Source organism: Nuphar pumila, chromosome 4 (genome assembly GCF_984573655.1).
Source record: "Nuphar pumila chromosome 4, dmNupPumi1.hap1.1, whole genome shotgun sequence".
NCBI lineage: Eukaryota > Viridiplantae > Streptophyta > Magnoliopsida > Nymphaeales > Nymphaeaceae > Nuphar > Nuphar pumila.
The window spans coordinates 4,863,396-4,883,642 of NC_143252.1; the positions used below are offsets into that span (position 1 = coordinate 4,863,396).

Consider the following 20,247-nt stretch of genomic DNA (forward strand, 5'->3'; position numbering starts at 1 on the left):
CATGACTTAAAATAAGTAGAGTTCTAGTAGTTTCAACAGTATGCCTATGTTTTCTCTCAGCCAAACTATTTTGTTGAGGTGTATGTGAACAAGATCTTTGATGTGTAATGCCGTGTAAGTTAAGATAATATTTAAATTTTTTAGAACAAAAATTCTCCCTTTGAATCCGTGTGAAAGATATAAATTTTGTTGTTAAATCTATTCTTAACCAAGTTATGGAAATTTAGGTTCATGACTTGAAATAAGTAGAGTTCTAGTAGTTTCAACAATATGTCTGTTTTCTCTCAACCAAACTATTTTGTTGAAGTGTATGTGAATAAGATCTTTGATGTGTAATGCCGTGTAAGTTAAGATAATATTTAAATTCTTTAGACAAAAATTCTCCCTTTGAATCCCTGCGAAAGATATAAATGTTATTTAATCTATTCTTAACCAAGTTATAAAAAATTTGAAAATGCAAGAGGACTTTGGATTTGTCTAAGGAAGTAAATTGAAGTATGTCTAGTAAAGTTATCCGCAAATATCACATAGTATATATATCCACCTTTTGAAATAATTGGTGCTGGGGCCCAAATATCTGAAGAGACTAATTCAAGTGGTCTATTGAAAACAAAAGTTCTTTTATAAAAGGGTAATTTCTTCATTTTGCCACAAATACAATCATTACAAGCAAAATCTTTAATATAACAATTTTTTCTAACTTGAAAAATATGAAATTTTAGATACACTTGGATATCCCATTTTTTTTTGCCACAAATCTAGATATAATTTTTGAACATTATAAAAAAAAGTATTATTGAGTATTTCCAAAAAGTCCATGTAGTAGAAGCTGTGAAAATCTCTACAAAAAGAGATTGTGTGTAACACCACAGTACAAGAAATACAAAGAGTGCACAAAGGCACAAAGGAGAACACTCACAAGTGCACGAAGGCACGGATACACATGCACAAAAGCATGAAACAAAATGAACTTCAATTCATAAGTTCCCATGAGGGGCTTTACAAAAGCATTGTTATTGCATATGCACTCACAAAAAAGGATGTGTTTACAAGGGCCACTGAGGCCTATTTATAATGCAAAAAGAAGCCACAGGGTGCAGCTCAATATGACTGTTGGAGCTGCACCCAACGGTCACATTTGTGACTGTTGGGGCAGCTCCAACAACTATATGGAGCTGTCCCTTTCACAACAATCAAAAAGAAAAAAAGTGTAAAAAGAAAAAGGTGTAAAAAGCAAAAGTAAATAAAAAAAGAAAAAGTAAAAATGTTAGCCCATTAGGGTGGCTGACACCTATTGAGTAAAAGGACTGAAATACCCTTGATGGGTATTTCAGTTTACAGTTAAAAGAGACATAATATTTTAACACTCCCCCTCAAACTTAGGGTGTCACGACCGAAAGTTTGCCAAGAAGGAAGTTAAATCTTGGAGAACACAATGCCTTGGTAAAGAAGTCTGCCAGTTGATATTCTGATGTAACATAAGGAAGGTCAATGGTTTTTCTTAAATATTCTTCGCTAACATAGTGACAGTTCATCTCGATATGCTTCGTGCGCTTATGAAATGTGTGATTTTTGGCAATGTAGATTGCACTTTTATTATCACAACATAATTTTGTGGGCCCTTGAACTTGAATATTCATATCTTCCAACAAGTTGCGAATCCAAACAATCTCCATGGTAGTAGATGCCATGACTCTAAATTCAGCTTTGGTGGATGAAAGCGCTACTTTTTACTGCTTCTTGCATCTCCAAGAGATTAATGATTCACCTAAAAAAATACAGAAACAAGTGGTGGAGTGACGGTTATTTGTGTCACCTCCCCAATCAGAGTCAGTATAAGCAATTAAACTTAATTCAGACATAGAAGATAGAAATACTCCCTTGTTTACTGTACCCTTTATGTATCTGATGATGCGAATGATGACGCTCATATGGACTGTAGTAGGTGCATGTTGAAATTGACTAGCAATATGTACTGCATGAGAAATATTAGGCCTGGTAATGCTGAGATACGTTAAGGATCCAACCAGTTGCCGGTAAGGTGTGTGATCTTTTAAGAGAATCCCATCATCAATCTTCATCTTTGAACCTACTATTTCAGGAGTTTCGCAGACCTTGTCATCTGTGATTCCTGATCTATCAAGAATCTCACAAGCAAGTTTAGTTTGAGACAAAAAATAGCCTCTCTGAGAATAGACAACCTCAATTCCCAAAAAATATGTCAGAAATCCTAAGTCTGACATTTCAAATCTTGAAGTCAAAATAGATTTAATGCTCTTGATTCCTTTGATATAATCACCTGTTATTAACATATCATCAACATATAACAATAATATAACCTTTCCTGCATCAGATTTCTTAACAAACAATGCAGTGTCAGTATAGCATGAAGTGAAACCATTTTCAGTCATTACATTGTTAAACCTATCGTGCCAAGCCTTGGGTGCTTGTTTCAGTCCATAAAGAGCTTTACGAAGACGAAGAACTTTATTTTTAGGGATTTTCATACCAGGTGGAGCATCCATGTAAACTTCTTCATTAAGATCTCCATTTAAAAAGACATTTTTGACATCCATTTGGTAAATATTCCATTTTCGAATTGAAGCAATGGTGATAAGACATCTGACAGTAACCATACGTGCTACTGGAGCAAATGTCTCTTCATAGTCAATCTCATATTCTTGACTGTACCCTTTAGCTACAAGACGAGCCTTATATCTTTCAAGAGAACCATCACTCTTAGTCTTGACCTTGAACACCCATCGACATCCTATAATTTTCTTGCCATTGGGAAGAGATTGAAATTCCCAAGTGTTAGCTTTCTTAAGAGCTTTGAGTTCACTCTCCATGGCTTTTCTCCATTCAGTACATTGTTTGGCTTCTCCAAAATTTTTTGGTTCAAAATAAGAGTGAATGACACTCAAACAAGCTCGATATTTAGGAGAGAAAGAATCAAAAGATACAAATCTAGAGGGAGTCCTTCTAGTTCTTTCAGTTCTCCTAAGATGAGAATCATGAGTGAAAATAGTCTCACTAGGTTCACTATATAGTTCAATAGCACTCCTAAAGGTGCTTCTATCTCTATGCGAATAAGTGATGGGTTCTCTAGATACATTTTCTTCTTAGGAGGTAGAAGGGTTAGAGTTATTGTTGATCACAACCATTTCATTTTCACTATTATATGTTGATTCATCATCACTAGAGATATCATCATCCTTAGATAAAAGGTCAAAAAGAAAGGAGTAATCGGCATTTTCTAAATGAGATTCATTTTTTTCAAAACCACTATCATTTTCCAAAAAAGTTACATTCCTTGAAACATATAATTTATCATTCTTAGAGTCATAACATCGAAAAGTTTCCGAATAGCCAAGGAAAGCACAAGGAATGACTTTTGGTGAGAGTTTATCATTTTTATCGGTAAGAACAAAGCACTTACAACAAAAAACTCTCAACATATTATAATCGGGTTCTTTTTCATATAGAATCTCAAAGGGAGAAATTTTATCTAAATTTTTAGATGGAAGTCGGTTGATAAGATAGACGGAAGCAAGAGCCGCTTCGGCCCAAAAATTTTTAGGAATATTTTGGGAAATGAGAAGGGTTCTAGTGGTTTCAATGATATGCCTATGCTTTCTTTCGGCCAAACCATTTTGTTGTGGGGTCTTAGGACACGATCTTTGATGGACAATGCCACAATCCTCAAGATATTTCTTAAACTCATTAGAGAGATATTCACCTCCGGAATAGGTCTTAAATATTTTTAAATTACTATTAAATTGATTTTTAATCATCATATGATATGTTTTAAAACATGAAAAAACTTCATGCTTATGTTTGAGAAAATATATCCAACAATATCGTAAGAAATCATCCACAAAAATCACATAGTAAGCAAAACCACCTTTGAATATGACAAGTGCCGGTCCCCAAACATCCGAGTGAATAATTTCAAAAGGTTTAGTACTAAACATAGTTCTTGGTTCAAAAGATATACTTCTCATTTTTCCAAGAATACAATCATTACAAGAGAAAGTATTTTTACAAAGATCTTTAACAAAATGTAGATAGGATAACTTGGTAATGTTGGGATGACCAAGTCTCTTGTGCCAAACATTTATGTCTTTATGTTGGGCCACATTACAAAAGGTGTTTTTAGGAATTTGAAGAAAGTCCACATATTTCAAGTCTCTTTTCCTAGAGCCTTCCCCAATCAATCTCCCGGACCGGTGATCCTGTATTAAACATTTATTAGATTAGAATTGAATGTTACACCCAAGGTCCGTGAGTTGAGAAACGGAAAGCAAGTTTAAATTTAATTTTGGTATAAGTCTAATTTTTGGAATAAAGAAGTTTTGAGTTTTAAAATTTCCAATTCCCTTAATTTTGAGAGAAGTACCATTCGCGGTTGAAACAAAAGAACGTGACACATTTTTAGAATACTCGGAAATAGATGAAATGTTTGGGGTCATATGAAAGAATGCACCCGAATCTAAGAGCCAAGAAGTTTTACCTGGAGGAGAAGAGGTGGATACGGCGGCACCGAAAATAGCTCCCTTTAGAAGAGGTTGAAGAGCCTCCACGATTTGATTGAGAGATAGAGCTTCTTTTGAAGATTCCTCTTTGGATGGTTGAGATGTAGTTGCCATTCCTAGAAGTTTCTTCCATTTTGGGCAAACCGGTTTGATATGACCCGGTTCTTTGCAAAAGTGACACGAGATTTTGCTATAATCTCTTCTTCCTCCTTGATTACCTTGATTTTGATTCTTAAAATGAGGAGGTCTATATGTTCTTAAATTGTTACCGGGTTTAGAAACGGCATTAACACCATCACATTCTTCTTGATTTGTGGACATTGCAAGCACACTAGGATTTTGCTTGCTAATGCCCATACGGGTTTCCTCTCCACTTAATTTAGTTAAGACATCTTCAAGAGAGGGAGAGGTAAAAGAGGATAGGAGAGAAGATCTTATTTGCTCAAACTCGGGCCTTAGCTCATTCAAAAAATTGAAGAATCAGTCTTCTTCTAATTGCTTATGACGAAGCTCTATGGCTTCTCCACTCCACTTGGGTTCAAGCATGGCAAGCTCATCCCAAATTGAAGAGAGTTCCGCAAAATACTCTCTTATAGACATATCACCTTGAAGAAGAGTTAACGCTCTCTTTTGAAGATAATACTTATGTGACAAGTCCCTAGAAGTATACATCTTCTCAAGATACTCCCACGCTTGAGAAGCCTTTTTAAAGTTTATAATGTTGGCATTAATCCTTGTCTCAACGGAAGAGAAAATCCAAGACAATATCTTGAAATTCTTCATTTTCCATTCCTCATGTTTCCTACTATATTCCTTTAGAGCATTAGTTCTTTCATCTTCCTTAAGGATTTTGATTTCCCCTTCTTTAACCAAAGTAATTTTAGGCTCTGGTTCCGGAATTGAGCCTTGAATGTAACCCCAAAGCCCTTTCCCTTTGATGTGAGCTTCCATATTTCTGGCCCACACGTGATAATTTGAGCCATTTAGCTTGAAACCAAGATAAAAATGAGATTCTTTCTCACCCATTAGAGAGGAAAGAAGAAAGAAAAGAATATGTACCACAATAAGATTTTAAATCTTTCTTATTGTAGTAATCTTCTAAAATATTGAATGAAGAAGTGTCTCCACTCCAATCACCAAAAAGTTGAAGGCACGTTTTTCGAGGCACTTGATATTGAGAAGAATCACACAAATTTCTTTCTCCAAACAACTTTGCTCTGATACCATGTGAAAATCTCTACAAAAAGAGATTGTGTGTAACACCACAATACAAGAAATACAAAGAGTGCACAAAGGAGAACACTCACAAGTGCACGAAGGCACGAATACACATGCACAAAAGCATGAAACAAAATGAACTTCAATTCATAAGTTCCCAAGAGGGGCTTTACAAAAGCATTGTTATTGCATATGCACTCACAAAAAAGGATGTGTTTACAAGGGCCACTAAGGCCTATTTATAATGCAAAAAGAAGCCACAGGGTGCAGCTCAATATGACTGTTGGAGCTGCACCCAACGGTCACATTTGTGACTATTGGGGGCAGCTCCAACAGCTATATGGAGCTGTCCCTTTCACAACATTCAAAAAGAAAAAAAGTGTAAAAAGAAAAAGGTGTAAAAGGTAAAAGTAAATAAAAAAAGAAAAAGTAAAAATGTTAGCCTATTAGGGTGGCTGACACTTATTGAGTAAAAGGACTGAAATACCCCTGATGGGTATTTCAGTTTACAGTTAAAAGAGACATAATATTTTAACAGAAGCTTCATTCTCTATGGCCTTCCCCAACTAGCTTTTTTGTATGGCGATCCTGCACCCAACAACCATTTGATGAGAATGAGACATTACATCCATGGTATGAGATTTGAAAAACAGATAAGAGATTTAAATTTAATTTGAGAATGTATCTAACTTTTGAAATGGTTTTTTTTTTTTTGGAATTTTCAAGATTGCTTTCAAAGTTTCCTATTCCTTTGATTTCAAGATAAGTGCCATTAATAGTAAAAACATTAGACATGTTTGAATTAGTGTGATATTCATATAAAATATGAAGATTTGGGGTCGTATGGGAGACATGACGGGATAAGAATATGATGAAACCGCAGCTTCGGTTGAAAATGATGTTCCTCTAAGAAGAGGTTGAAGTGCCTCTACCAATTGAGAAAGGGGCATGCTACTGATAGGTTTTTTGAGTGTTGTTCACGTCCTTAGTCTCTTGAGGTAGACTAACTGAAGCCACTTTCTTTTCCTCCCTCTTTCTCAATTTAGGACACAAGGATTTGGTGTGTCGGGTTCGTGGCAAAAATGACAAATAAATTTTCTATTGTTCTCATACTCATAGCCTTGTCTCTCAAAATGAGGTGGCTTATATGTTCGAGCATAGGATCTCGACCTAGATACGGCCAAGACCGGTTCTCCGTCATTTTTGGATGCTTGCTTCTTTAACCTATTTTCCCCCATGCTTCGCTCTTCAATAGTATCAAGTTTCAACGATGGAGGGAATATTTCCTTTATGGGGAAAAGCCGACTTGGTGACTTTAAATTCTGGTCGCAACCCATTTATGAATTGATAAAAATGCTCCTCATCTATTTGTTTTTGCCGGAGCTCAATATCTAAAGGGCAATACCACTTTGGTTCAAGCAAATCTAACTCCTCCCATAGCTCGGATAGAGCATTATAATATTTTGTAATGCTCATATTCCCTTGAGTCATCATCTTAATCTTGTCTTGCAAGTTGCACACGTGTGAAATATGTCTTTAAGCGAGTACATATTCTTAAGATAGCTCCAAGCATCATTAGCATGCTTGAATTTTGCTAAACTAGAACACTTTTTAATGTCTACGCTATTGATAAACCATGAAATTATTTTTTAGTGTCCCATTCTCTACTCTTTCTACCTTTCTCAATTGATTATAGCTTTGGTTTTCTCCTCTCCTTGAAGCTCTACATCTTTTTTGTTCTCGACCTTGGTGAGGAAGAGTTTGGGCTCTGGATCAAAACCATCCACCAACCCCCATAAGCTTTTGTCCCAAATGTGGTGCTTCATGACAGAAGACCACATTACGGTCATTGAGCTTGATGGGCATGATGATGACACTCTCCTTGTCCTCCATGGATGAAGGCCAAGAGAAAAAGGAGAGAGAGAGAGAAGATAATGTGGAAGGAAAGCTACACATGAACTTGAATCACAAACTCTTGAGAAGCGGTCTACAAGCACATGAACAAGGACCTCTCTACGTCAAGATGCAATATGATCACCAACTTCACGGATCAATAGCTCCATGGATCTGTTACCATGTAAAGAGATGACAATCAACACCACGAACCGAGCATGATGGTCCATCAAAATAGCCACCAAAGGCACAAGCACAAAGGGCCACTATGGGCACATCAGGCACACACCAAGAGGGCACTCACAATTAAAAAATATTATTTTTATTAATAACAATAATGCACATATAATGCATGCATTACAAGGAGGGGGAAACCCCTTTATATATACACAAGCAGCCAACTAGCCGTTAGACTAACTCTAATGGCTAGTCAACACAATGTTGACTACAAATAAAAAATACAAAAAAATGAAAGAAAGAATAAAAGATATCCTATTCTAAATGAATAAAATAATGTGTATAATACATGTATATACGTATATGTGTATATATATATGTGTGTGTGTGTGTGTGTGTGTGTGTGTGTGTGTGTGTGTGTGTGTACACAAAATGTACATCTTAACACACTATTCACTGGCTGCATTGATCAACTGCTGCATGCCATTTCGGTTCTTGTCGCTGTACCAACATCTATAGTTTCTTTTCCCCTTCCATTGCTCCCTCTTTTACAATCTCCTCCTCTCTAATCTTGATATTTTGAAATTTAGTTTGTCTCTATTTCTGTATTTATTAGGTTATTTCCAATAATTGTTACTGTTTCCAAGAATCCTATGATCTAACAGTTTCACAATCATTTTCATCTCAACCTAACCTAGAAACAAAGTGATTGGATAGTGATATATCATGGTTATTCTTGTCAATTTTCTGCTTTTTTTTATTCATATGATTTTGAAATGTTTGCTTGGTAGGAGTATAGAGCATTTGGTAATAGATACATTTTCTGTTCTTGTTAGCTTATTGGAGGTTAGCATAAATTTTCAAAATTTCCATTATGTGTCTCTTCTTGCTGAAGTAGATTAGGAATCAGTGTTGCACACACAACAATTTTTGTATTGCTTTTGACAAAGGAAGTTTTGTTTATTCTCTTTTTAATTCTTTGATTTTTTGTTATCTTCAATTTTATATTTTATCTATGGTTATGGATGAGCCTTGCTATTTCTTGCGATAAAGCCTAGAGATAACTGTTAAAGAACACATATTTCCATCTTTTCTCTGCGCTCTTTCATGTGCATGTTTTCTGTTTGATATGTCCTCAGGTATGTACAAAGGTGAGGCCTGCTGATGATGACGAGCTTCCCTCAGCATATGTTGAAGACTTTCGGTAAGATGATGCATTCTTAATTTTTCCATGTTTACATAAAAAAAAACTTTTCATAGATTTTGTTGCTGAGAATAGAGTCCCCTGAATTAAAGTTGAATTTCCTTTTCTTTTGAGATTAGCTTCTCCATCATCCTTCTGTATGCCATTAAGTTATGCATATAATTGCAAACTTTTCTTTAGTTTTTTTCCCACAGCTGAAGACAGAGTCCCCGTATTTAAGGTGCAATATTTTTTTGATAATAAACTTCATCTTCCTTCTGTATATAGTTAAAATATGCATACTTCTGCAAATGTTTTGCCATGTAAACCATGTGGGCACTTTTACTTTGGCTAATGTAATAAAACCATTCTTTACGTGGAAAAATAGAAGAATAACACATAACCTGCTGTTATTACAAATGGGGAAGTGGTGCAACATGAAACTTTGATAGGGAAAAGCTTTCATAGTAGCTAAATCTCATACTTTTGGGAACACAGCAGTTCAATATTAAGAAGGGTAAAGCTTCAGGGGAGTGACTTACTAGGGTACCATTCTTTCATGTTTGAAAGGAAGCTTCTTTCTGCTATGGTTTATACTCTAATAAGGCAAAAACGACAGATAATGGACTTGTAATCATGGGACAATGTGTCATTTTTTTAGCCTTTTAAATGGTCTAAGCTGTACCTGGTTCTACTCTGTCGTGGCTATAAAAGGATGTTACAGTAAATTTTATGAAGTTGGATGATCGCCTTGTCATTTAGGGACATGTTAGATTATGACATATACACATATATATTGACACATATATGTCTATATGTCTATCTATATATATAAATATATATATTTATATTGTAATACCCAATAGGGGTATTTATGTCATTTCACATGTACACGCATATCCTAGATATGCTTCCTTTTCTTTTTCCTTTCTTATTCTTTTTCCTTTTTCTGTTTTTTATTTATTTCTTTTTATTGTTAAAGGGGGTCCCACATAGAGACGTTGGACCCCCCTCCAACGGTCATAAATATGACCGTTGGAGGGGCTCCAACGTCCCTATGGGAGCCCCTCCTTGGGTCCCTTGCTGTGTATAAATAAGGGGCATGGCCCCATGTATCTCTTAAGCTTCTTGTGAAGCATTTAGTGAATGAAATATATTTTTTTCTTCTTTGTGTGCTTGACCACCTTTTGTGGTTTATTGTGTGCCCTCTAGTGGCCTCTTGTGTATGTGCGTGCTTTCGTGCTTGCTCTTGGAGTTCTTGCCTCTCTCGATTGGCACTTCATTACATGGTATCAGAGCCTTGGTTGAAAAAGCTTCATCGGATCCTCTTTTGACAAGCAATATCCTTCTCTTTCTTGCCTTCATAGTCTTCTTCTACAAATGGCAAACAAGGATGCAAAAATCGATCTCTCATTCAAATTGGATGGGACCAATTATCGCATGTGGGCAGCCGCAATGGAGAACAATCTCAAAGGTAAGAAACTTTGGGGTTATGTATGTGGAACCGTTCCGGAACCACAATTGAAGTTGACTAAATTTGAAGGTGATGAGGAAAAAGCATTAAATGAAGAAGAAAAGGAGAAGGCTATCCTTGACTATTCTTCTAAAATAGAAGATTGGGAAAGTGAGCATGCTAAAATCTTAGCATGGTTCATGAACAATGTCGAATTGAAGATTTGTGCAAATCTTGCCAAATTCAAGAAGGCTAATGAAGCTTGGTCTTTTATGAAAGGCATGTACACTCAAAGGGACCTTGCTAGACACTTTTTTCTTCAAGAGAAGGTAAGGGCTACCAAGCAAGGTGATATGAGTATTAGGGACTACTATAGTGCCCTATCCTCTCTATGGGATGAACTTGTCCTTCTCGAACCTCAATGGGAAGGTAGTGCTATTGCCATGAGGCAAGAGCAAATGGAAAAAGAAAGGTTCTTTCAATTTATTCATGGGCTTCGCCCTGAATTTGAGCAACTTAGAGGATCCCTTCTTCATAGGGCCTCTACTCCTCTAAGTGATATTTTAGCCGATTTATGTCAAGAAGAAACTCGTTTGGCTTTAAAACGAGATGTTGATGAAGTTCATGCCGTGCCTAGACCCGGCAACAATGTAAGAACATATAAACCACCACATTTTTGGAAGAATAATGGTGGTGGAGGAAGGAAAATCGTTTGTCATAATTGTAATGAACCGGGCCATATTCGTCCGGATTGCCCCAAGTTCAAGAAGAAGGTGGCTTCCGTTGGTGAAACTCCTCCAAACGCCAATGAAGATTCAAAGAAGGATGGAGACATAAAGGAGTCCATCGCTCATCTAACTGAAACTCTCCAACAATTCATAAAGATGAACTCTTCATCATCGTCTTCACCCTCCACGTCCGGCGCCGCCATCTCCTCTTTTCCAGGTATGACCTCTTGGATTCTTGACTCGGATGCCTCATTTCATATGACCCCAAATGCATCACTTTTGTCAAAACCAAGTCTCAATAAATTTAAATCATACGTCTCCACTGCCGATGGAACATCCTTGGGGGTTGAAGGCATTGGAAATCTTGAGAAAATCTATGACCAAAATAAAGAATTTTTTGTTCCCAAAATCCGTATTATTCCAAAACTTAACCTAAATCTTTTTTCCGTGTCTCAAATTACCGATTTTGAGTGTAATGTCTCCTTTTCACCTACTCATTGCTATGTGCAGGATCTCCGGTCCGGGAAGCGGATTGGGCAAGGCCATAGAAGAGGGGATCTTTACTATATGGATTTTTTGTCTTTGCCATCCAAATCATTTTGTAATCATGTCCAAACTAAAGATATTGAGACTTGGCATAAGAGGCTTGGACATCCTAGTATTTCCAAGTTAAATCTCTTTCCATTTTTGGAAAAATTTTGTAATACAAATACATTTACATGTAATGATTGCATTCTTGGAAAGATTCACTCTCTTCCATATTCACATAGTAATTTTGTGTCAAAAAGACCTTTTGAACTTGTGCATTCCGATGTATGGGGGCCGGCACCCGTTATGTCCAAAGGAGGTTATTCTTACTATGTCTCTTTTATTGATGATTTTACTAGATATACTTGGGTTTACATTATTAAAAATAAATCCGATGTCTTCACTAATTTTAAAGAATTTCATGTTCTTATTCAAAACCAATTTCAAAACAATATAGCCATATTTAGATCAGACTCGGGAGGAGAGTACATGTCTAAAGATTTTCAAAATTACTTTAAAATAAATGGAATGATGAAGAAAGGTGTTTCTCTCAAGTATATTAGTATAATTAAAGATATGTATGAAGGAGTATGTTATCATCGCAAAATTGTTCCCCTCCCTTGCGAGAGAGAAACGAATTTCGCGAGTCAAACTCGACCAAAGTTGTGAAAATGATTTTTGAAAATTTACTCGCCTCCGTTTTAAAAATTTGCGGGAAAATTCCGTAGAATGGGATCCGTCTGTCGGTACGAGGTTCAACCGTTCCTGGCGCCTTTACCAGGGGTAATTAAACCAAGGACCAATTATGTGCTTTAACTCAACTCAAATATCTAAATTATGCTCTATTTTTCCTAGAATGCACAAAGAATGAGGCTTGTGCTATGGAATTTTTAAAAAATGCAAGTTTGAGAAAATATGATGTTTGCTTTGGAAAATTGAAATACATTTGGAAAAATGATTGGAAAAGTGCTTGAAATTGGAGTTTTTGGGAAAATCATTGAATTTCATGGGAAATCAGAAATTTGCATTGAAAAGTGATTTCTCAGGAAAACTTGAAAATCTGAGAAAATTGGTTTTGAGATTGGAAACTTGGAATTGCTTTTATGAGGAAATGGATTTGAGAATCTTGAGAAAATCTAAGAAATTTATTGGAAAATGACTTTTGAAATGGAAAATGAATTCTCAAGAAAACTGGAAAATATGAGAAAATGAATTTCTGAAAACTTGGGATTTTGAAATTTGAGAATTCGAAAACATAGGAAAATCTTGATTTGAACTTGGGAAATGCTTTGAAATCTCTTTTGAAAACTCAGGATTTTGAGAAAATCAGATCCTGAGAAAGACTTGAGAATTCTTGAGAAAGCTGAATTTTCTGAAATTGAAATTGGAAAATGAGTTTGAAATAATGCAATTTGAATGATATGAATGAATGAATATGAATTTGAAAAGGGAATTTCATTGAGGAATTGGGAAATCCTTTTAAAACTTTGAAAAATGCAGTGCATTTTGAAGTTAGCCTAAGTGTGTAGGCTGAATGTGGCTAATATGAAGATCATAAATCTTGGTTTTCTTCGTATTCTGACTATGGCCATAAATACGAATCCCACCGAGTTTATAAACTCCATAAGAGCTTGTGCACGTGCCATTCGTGTAAACCATAGTGAATTTGAAATAATGTGCATGAATCATACATCACATATTAAAATTTGCATAAATTAAACTATATGCAATGCAACCCTATTCTAAGCAGAAATGTAACTCTTATTCCAAATTATTACATTTGATGTTACATTGAATTGAAATAAAATAAGAAAATAAAATCTTCTTCTTGAATATTCCTGCAAAACTAGAAAACAAGGTTAGCACAAAAATGTAGGTTTTTCTGAATTTATCCGAAAATATGGGAAATTATCAGATATTATTCAGATATAAACCCAAAATCATACCCCCTTTGATATAAACATGATGAATAATGAATAAATTTCGAAAATAAACTTGAAAATTCGAAATTGGGGTCAAAATGACCAAAATACCCCTGATGACCTTGAAATCAGGGTTTTCTGAAAGAAATTTTGCAAAATTAAAAAATATGAAATGCAAAGGAGATTAAAATTAACCCTAATATGATTCTACATGCTTATGTACATGATAAAAACCCTAAAATGACAAAAATATCATAAAATATCGAATTTAACCTGATTTTCGCTTGATTTTCGCTTCTGAATTTAAAGATAAACTAACACATGGAGCAAATGAACTTGGAATTAAACCAAATTTGGCATGGACACCTAAAATAACCCTAGAAACATAATGGAGCTCGAAAATCTATTTTTTTGTATTTTTAAATATGGAAATTCAAATAAAAACCCTAAATTTTGTGATTTTTACCTAAAATGTTGATTCTAAAGGGGATTTAGGATATCAAACTTCCATAAAAATCTCCCAAATTTTATGGGATGACAGAGGACAGTAAGGCAAGGATTTTTGCCTTTTACACTTTCTGTTTTTGACCTATGATCGGAGCTGTGCCACTCCGGCAAGTCGGATCGGAATCCGACGACTCTAGGAAATGAAGGAAACAGACAGGTTTCGGTAGAAAATGTGGTAAAAATGGCAGACAGATGGGAAAATGGCTGAAATTGTGGGAAAATGTCCCTGACAAACATAGAAAGATTTTATATTTTGACACTATTGAGATTCGGGTTACGGTTTGGAAAAGACCACACTATTATCAGAGACCTAAATCTCTGGAATTTCTGGACATTGGAATCTGTTAGACAGAAAGAGAAAATCCGGGAAAAATAATGAAACAGATCCAAAAATTCCAAAATTTTGGGAAATGACAGGAAATTATGTTAGGAACAACTTTCATGTTGAAAGTTTTTGCAGACGGGCTACAGATTTGGCGGACTTGATGCATTAGGGTCTGTCTATACCCTGACAAAGGAAAATCAAGATTTTCCCAGGGAGCTGGGAAATCCGATTTTTGACAGAGGTCAAAATTAATTAGAAAAACTTAAAAATTTCCAGATCATTAGTATATTCAATCATAAATCCAATGTGATTTTTGGAGAACAATCCGGATCTCCCACGAGGGTGGTGTCAGAGGTTCTTGTCTGCTAAAGCAGAAATTGGAATTTCTGAGAAGTCCAAAACCCAAATTAGGATTTTGCTTTGTTCATGGGGTTACAAAACTTGAATGAAGCCATTTTTTTTTACAGGAAAGTAAGAACATATAAATCTAACAATATTAAAATTTCAAAAATTTATTGATGGAATGTTAAACAAGAAATGATGACTGGACTGAATGCTTAATATTCAAACCTATAGACTCTAGTCAAAGCACTAACAAAATATGCTATATGAATAAAACATTAATTCAAATAACAAAATGAACTTAAATGCAATGTAAAAACTATATGGGAAAAGATAAAACGAAAATGTAAAGAGGCATAAAGTATTTCATTGATTTTGGCTATTGAGAGGAGGGACTTGATCCATTTGCCGGACATATCCCTTCCTCTATGCAGCCCACAATCATGAGAAGCCCATGAAGTTCTAAAAAAAAAAAAACCAATAGAGCATATGCAGGCTTACCTTAGATTGGTTTGGATCAGCTGGAGGTCTTGCTGCTATGGTGAAGGTGATGAAGGCTGAACCTTAGCCATATGATTGTGGTGTTGAAGTGGTGGCTGGATCGGTTGAAGGGGAGGCAGCCTTGGTGCAGTTGAAGGTGCAGCAAGGTGGGCTGCTAGAAGGCTGCTGCAGGTGGTGAGGATGGTGCTTCAAAGTGGCTTCAATGGCTGGGAGTTGCAGCCAAGGATAGCTGCAGCCAAAAGAGAGAGAGAGAGAGAGAATTGAATGGGGAGAGATAGCAGCCGTAACTCTCTTTTTCTTTTTTCTTTTTTTGGTTTTCTTAACTTAGGGAAGATTATGTCTTTCCCTAAGTTCTTAGCTTTAATTAGGGAAGGAAAGGGAAACAGCCTTTACGTGAATGGCTGGGCAAGAGGGAGGAAGGAAGGGAGAAAGGGAAGAAGGAAAGAAAGGGAAGAAAGAAGAAAAAGAAAAGGAAGAAAAAGAAAAAGAAAAGGAAAGAAAGAAAAGGAGGGAAAAAGGAAAAGGGAAAGAAAAACATGGGGAAAAAAAATGGAAAGTGGGGCTGGAGGTTTGGGTGACCACCTTGTGGGTCCCACCTTAGGAAGAATAACATAATAAAATAAATAAATAAAATAAAATAAAACAAACAACAAAAAAATAAAAAAAAAGATAATTTTTTTTTTCTTTTCTTATAAATTAAAACAAGAGAATGCAAATGGATGGGCCATCTCAGAGCGGGTCCAAATTTTGATTTTGAAATTCATTTTGATGATTAGAGGGGTAAAATAGTCTTTTCAAAAAGTTTCCAAACGAAACGAGCTATTTTTGGCAGTTTTTGAAACGAGCTCGGATTTTGAAGTTCAATACCTCATTGCGAAGCAAATCCAGTGTAGAATTTGAAAATTTGATTTTAAAAGAAATCCAGATTGTTTTTCTTGAGAAAATATTTCCAAACGAAACGAGCTATTTTTGGCAGTTTTTGAAACGACCGCGAATTTTGAAGTTTAATAGCTCGTTGCGAAGCAAATTCAGTGTAGAACTTGAAAATTTGATTTTGAAAGAAATCCAGATTATTTTTCTTGAGAAAATATTTCCAAATTTAGACTCCCGTGGTGAAAATGTCAATTTTGGAAACCTGAGGTTTGAAATTGATTTCTGAAAACTTTTAAAACTCAATCTGGATTGAAATTTATAAAGCTGGAGTTCTGGACTTCGAAAATGAAATGAAATGTGATGAAATGTTATGAAATGCTGAGAAATGATATGAAATGATGAGAAATGACATGAAATGTTATGCGAAATGCTAACCTTGAATAAAGAATTTTGGATGTTAGACCCCGATTGACACTTGTACCAGTTCAAAAAGTGTTAAAATTGACAAAATTTGCAAAAATGGTCGAAGAAATGATTTTCGAGCTCTGCCAAGCTAGAGTAACGCTGAAAATTAGGGTTTGAGCTGGATTCAACTGAAATGAACTGGATTGAGCTGGGTTTTAGAGTTTCAGAACTCAAATGAACTCAACAAACACTGACTCAACTGACCTTTCCAACTGAATTTTCAAGAAAAGCTGCCATTTTTAGAGAAATGGTATGGAATGGTCATTGGAATGAAGTGAATTACGAACCTGAACTGGGTTTGAGCTAAAACAAAGGTCAGTAATACTGAGATGAACTAAAATCAAGTCTCAAACACTAACTCAACTGACTGAACTCGGCTCAATTTCAGCTGAAAGAGCTGAAATGGACTAAAATGGGCTCCTAGACACTTGGAAATGGTTTTGAACTGAAATTGGAGCACTTGAACTTCTGGTGAGCTCAAGTTAGACTCTGGGGAACATGACTGACTGGGAATGACTGACTTTGAGACAATTGGCTTGGATTCGAGTGAGAAATGAGCTCATTTTTGAAGAAATGATCCCATTTTGGCAGGAATGGTCAGAAATGAAAATGGTTTATTCATTATGAACTCAGATGTGCTTGAGATGACTGATATTCTAACTGTCTTGAACTGACCAATGAGCTTGGTTGACTCCGACTGACTGGGGTCCGGGATGACCTAGGGGTAAAATGGTAATTTTCCTAATGAAATTGGGTAAAATGGTGATTTTCTGAAACTGACTCGGGGTTTGACTCCTACACTGACCTGACAGGGTTGGCACTGCCTGAGGAGGATTGTTTGAGAATGGATGTGGAAAATTTGGGGTGTTTACAGATGCCCCTCTTTGCTACTAAGCCGGCTTGAAGACGAGCTTAGTGGCAAAGAAAAACACACCAAATTTGACCATAAAAATGCCCCAGTTTGATGGATCTGACTGGGTATGAAGAGATTAGCCTTGATGAAAATGATAGATATGAAATGAAGAATGAAGAAGAGAAATTTACTTCAAAAAAGTGAGATTCAGGTTTTTTCCCTTAACCTGGATGGGACATGAAATACCTCGTGTAGAAACGAAGTTCAGGTTTAACCCTTAACCTGACCGGAAAATGAAATACCTCATCAAAATGAGGCTCAGGTTTGTACCCTTATCCTGATTGGGCAGAAAATGAAATACCTCATCAAAGGAGGCTCAGGTTTATACCCTTATCCTGATTGGGCGGAGAAATGAAATACCTCATCAAAGGAGGCTCAAGTTTATACCCTTATCCTGATTGGGCAGAAAATGAAATACCTCATCAAAGGAGGCTCAGGTTTGTACCCTTATCCTGATTGGGAAGAAAATGAAATACCTAATCAAAGGAGGCTCAGGTTTATACCCTTATCCTGATTGGGCGGGGAAATGAAATACCTCATCAAAGGAGGCTCAGGTTTATACCCTTATCCTGATTGGGCAGAAAATGAAATACCTCATCAAAGGAGGCTCAGGTTTGTACCCTTATCCTGATTGGGAAGTGAAATAAAAATGGTAAGTTGGATGGTGAATAAGACAATTTTCTTGAAGAGGAATAAGGTGACTCTTTCAACAACACGAAAGATGAATTCTTTCGACAACGCGAAAGATAACAAGGCGATCCAAAGGAACAAGGTGATTCTTTCAACAACGCGAAAGATGACAAGGCGATCCAGAGGAGCAAGGCGATCCTTTTGACAACGCAAAAGATGAATTCTTTCGACAACGCGAAAGATGACAAGGCGATCCAGAGGATCAAGGCGATTCTTTTGACAACGCAAAAGATGAATTCTTTCGACAACGCGAAAGATGGGAAAGGTGATCCGAAGGAACAAGGCGATTCTTTCAACAATGCGAAAGACGATAAGGCGATCCAAAGGAGTAAGGCGATTCTTTTGACAACGCAAAAGATGAATTCTTTCGACAACGCGAAAGATGGGAAAGGCGATCCAAAGGAACAAGGCGATTCTTTCAACAATGCGAAAGACGATAAGGCGATCCAAAGGAGTAAGGCGATTCTTTTGACAACGCAAAAGATGAATTCTTTCGACAACGCGAAAGATGGGAAAGGCGATCCAAAGGAACAAGGCGATTCTTTCAACAACGCGAAAGACGATAAGGCGATCCAAAGGAGTAAGGCGATTCTTTTGACAACACAAAAGATGAATTCTTTCGACAACGCGAAAGATGGAAAAAGGCGATCCAAAGGAACAAGGCGATTCTTTCAACAACGCGAAAGATGATAAGGCGATCCAAAGGAGTAAGGCGATTCTTTTGACAACGCAAAAGATGAATTCTTTCGACAACGCGAAAGATGGGAAAGGCGATCCAAAGGAACAAGGCGATTCTTTCAACAACGCGAAAGACGATAAGGCGATCCAAAGGAGTAAGGCGATTCTTTTGACAACACAAAAGATGAATTCTTTCGACAACGCGAAAGATGGAAAAAGGCGATCCAAAGGAACAAGGCGATTCTTTCAACAACGCGAAAGATGATAAGGCGATCCAAAGGAGTAAGGCGATTCTTTTGACAACGCAAAAGATGAATTCTTTCGACAACGCGAAAGATGGGAAAGGCGATCCAAAGGAACAAGGCGATTCTTTCAACAATGCGAAAGACGATAAGGCGATCCAAAGGAGTAAGGCGATTCTTTTGACAACGCAAAAGATGAATTCTTTCGACAACGCGAAAGATGGGAAAGGCGATCCAAAGGAACAAGGCGATTCTTTCAACAATGTGAAAGACGATAAGGCGATCCAAAGGAGTAAGGCGATTCTTTTGACAACGCAAAAGATGAATTCTTTCGACAACGCGAAAGATGGAAAAAGGCGATCCAAAGGAACAAGGCGATTCTTTTGTCAACGCAAAAGATGAATTCTTTCGACAACGCGAAAGATGGGAAAGGCGATCCAAAGGAACACGGCGATTCTTTCAACAACGCGAAAGATGATAAGGCGATCCAAAGGAGCAAGGTGATTCTTTTGACAACGCAAAAGATGAATTCTTTCAACAACGCGAAAGATGATAAAGGTTACTCTCTCAAGGAGGTAAAAGGTGATATCAGGATGTGTCAAGATAGACATTGAGCTCTTCACTTCATGTCAAGATAGTAAGAAAATATTGCCAAAATGTTAAAAATTGTTTGTTGATTCAAAATGCTTGAAATTGATGTATATTGGTATGAAAATCTTTCCTCTTTTCTACCTGAAGTATTACCTCCGACTGGGCTTAACTTCGTAGAATCAAGATTCGAATTCAAATTGCTTGCAATTGGCTTTCTTTCAAGGAAGCTATCAATTTCCTTGACATGAGCGGAAAAGAGAGTATTCTTGATATTGTGAGAGCAATTGGTGAAAGAATATTGATAATAGAATTTCACAAAATTAAAGAAGATTCTTTGGCAAATTTGACAGTCTGATATCCTGGGATTCTTTTCTCATGATGATCTTTCTGCCTACTTTTTTTCTTTATTGGCAGAATTAGAGCTCTTTTGGGCTTTTGGGGATTTTATTACATCATCCTTCATTTTGGAGATGTCCTGACTTT

General features: G+C 36.4%; 1 protein-coding gene across 4 annotated transcripts in view; it reads left to right on the forward strand.

The window, feature by feature from the left end:
- LOC149839137 (F-actin-capping protein subunit alpha-like) overlaps positions 1–20,247 on the forward strand; it is a 52,161-nt gene that overhangs the window by 9,434 nt on the left and 22,480 nt on the right. For all 4 annotated transcript variants that reach the window (XM_090004011.1, XM_090004010.1, XM_090004013.1 and 1 more), the window contains one exon: positions 8,963–9,027. In XM_090004011.1, the coding sequence (XP_089860137.1) occupies positions 8,963–9,027 (65 nt within the window). The remainder of the gene's footprint in view (positions 1–8,962; positions 9,028–20,247) is intronic.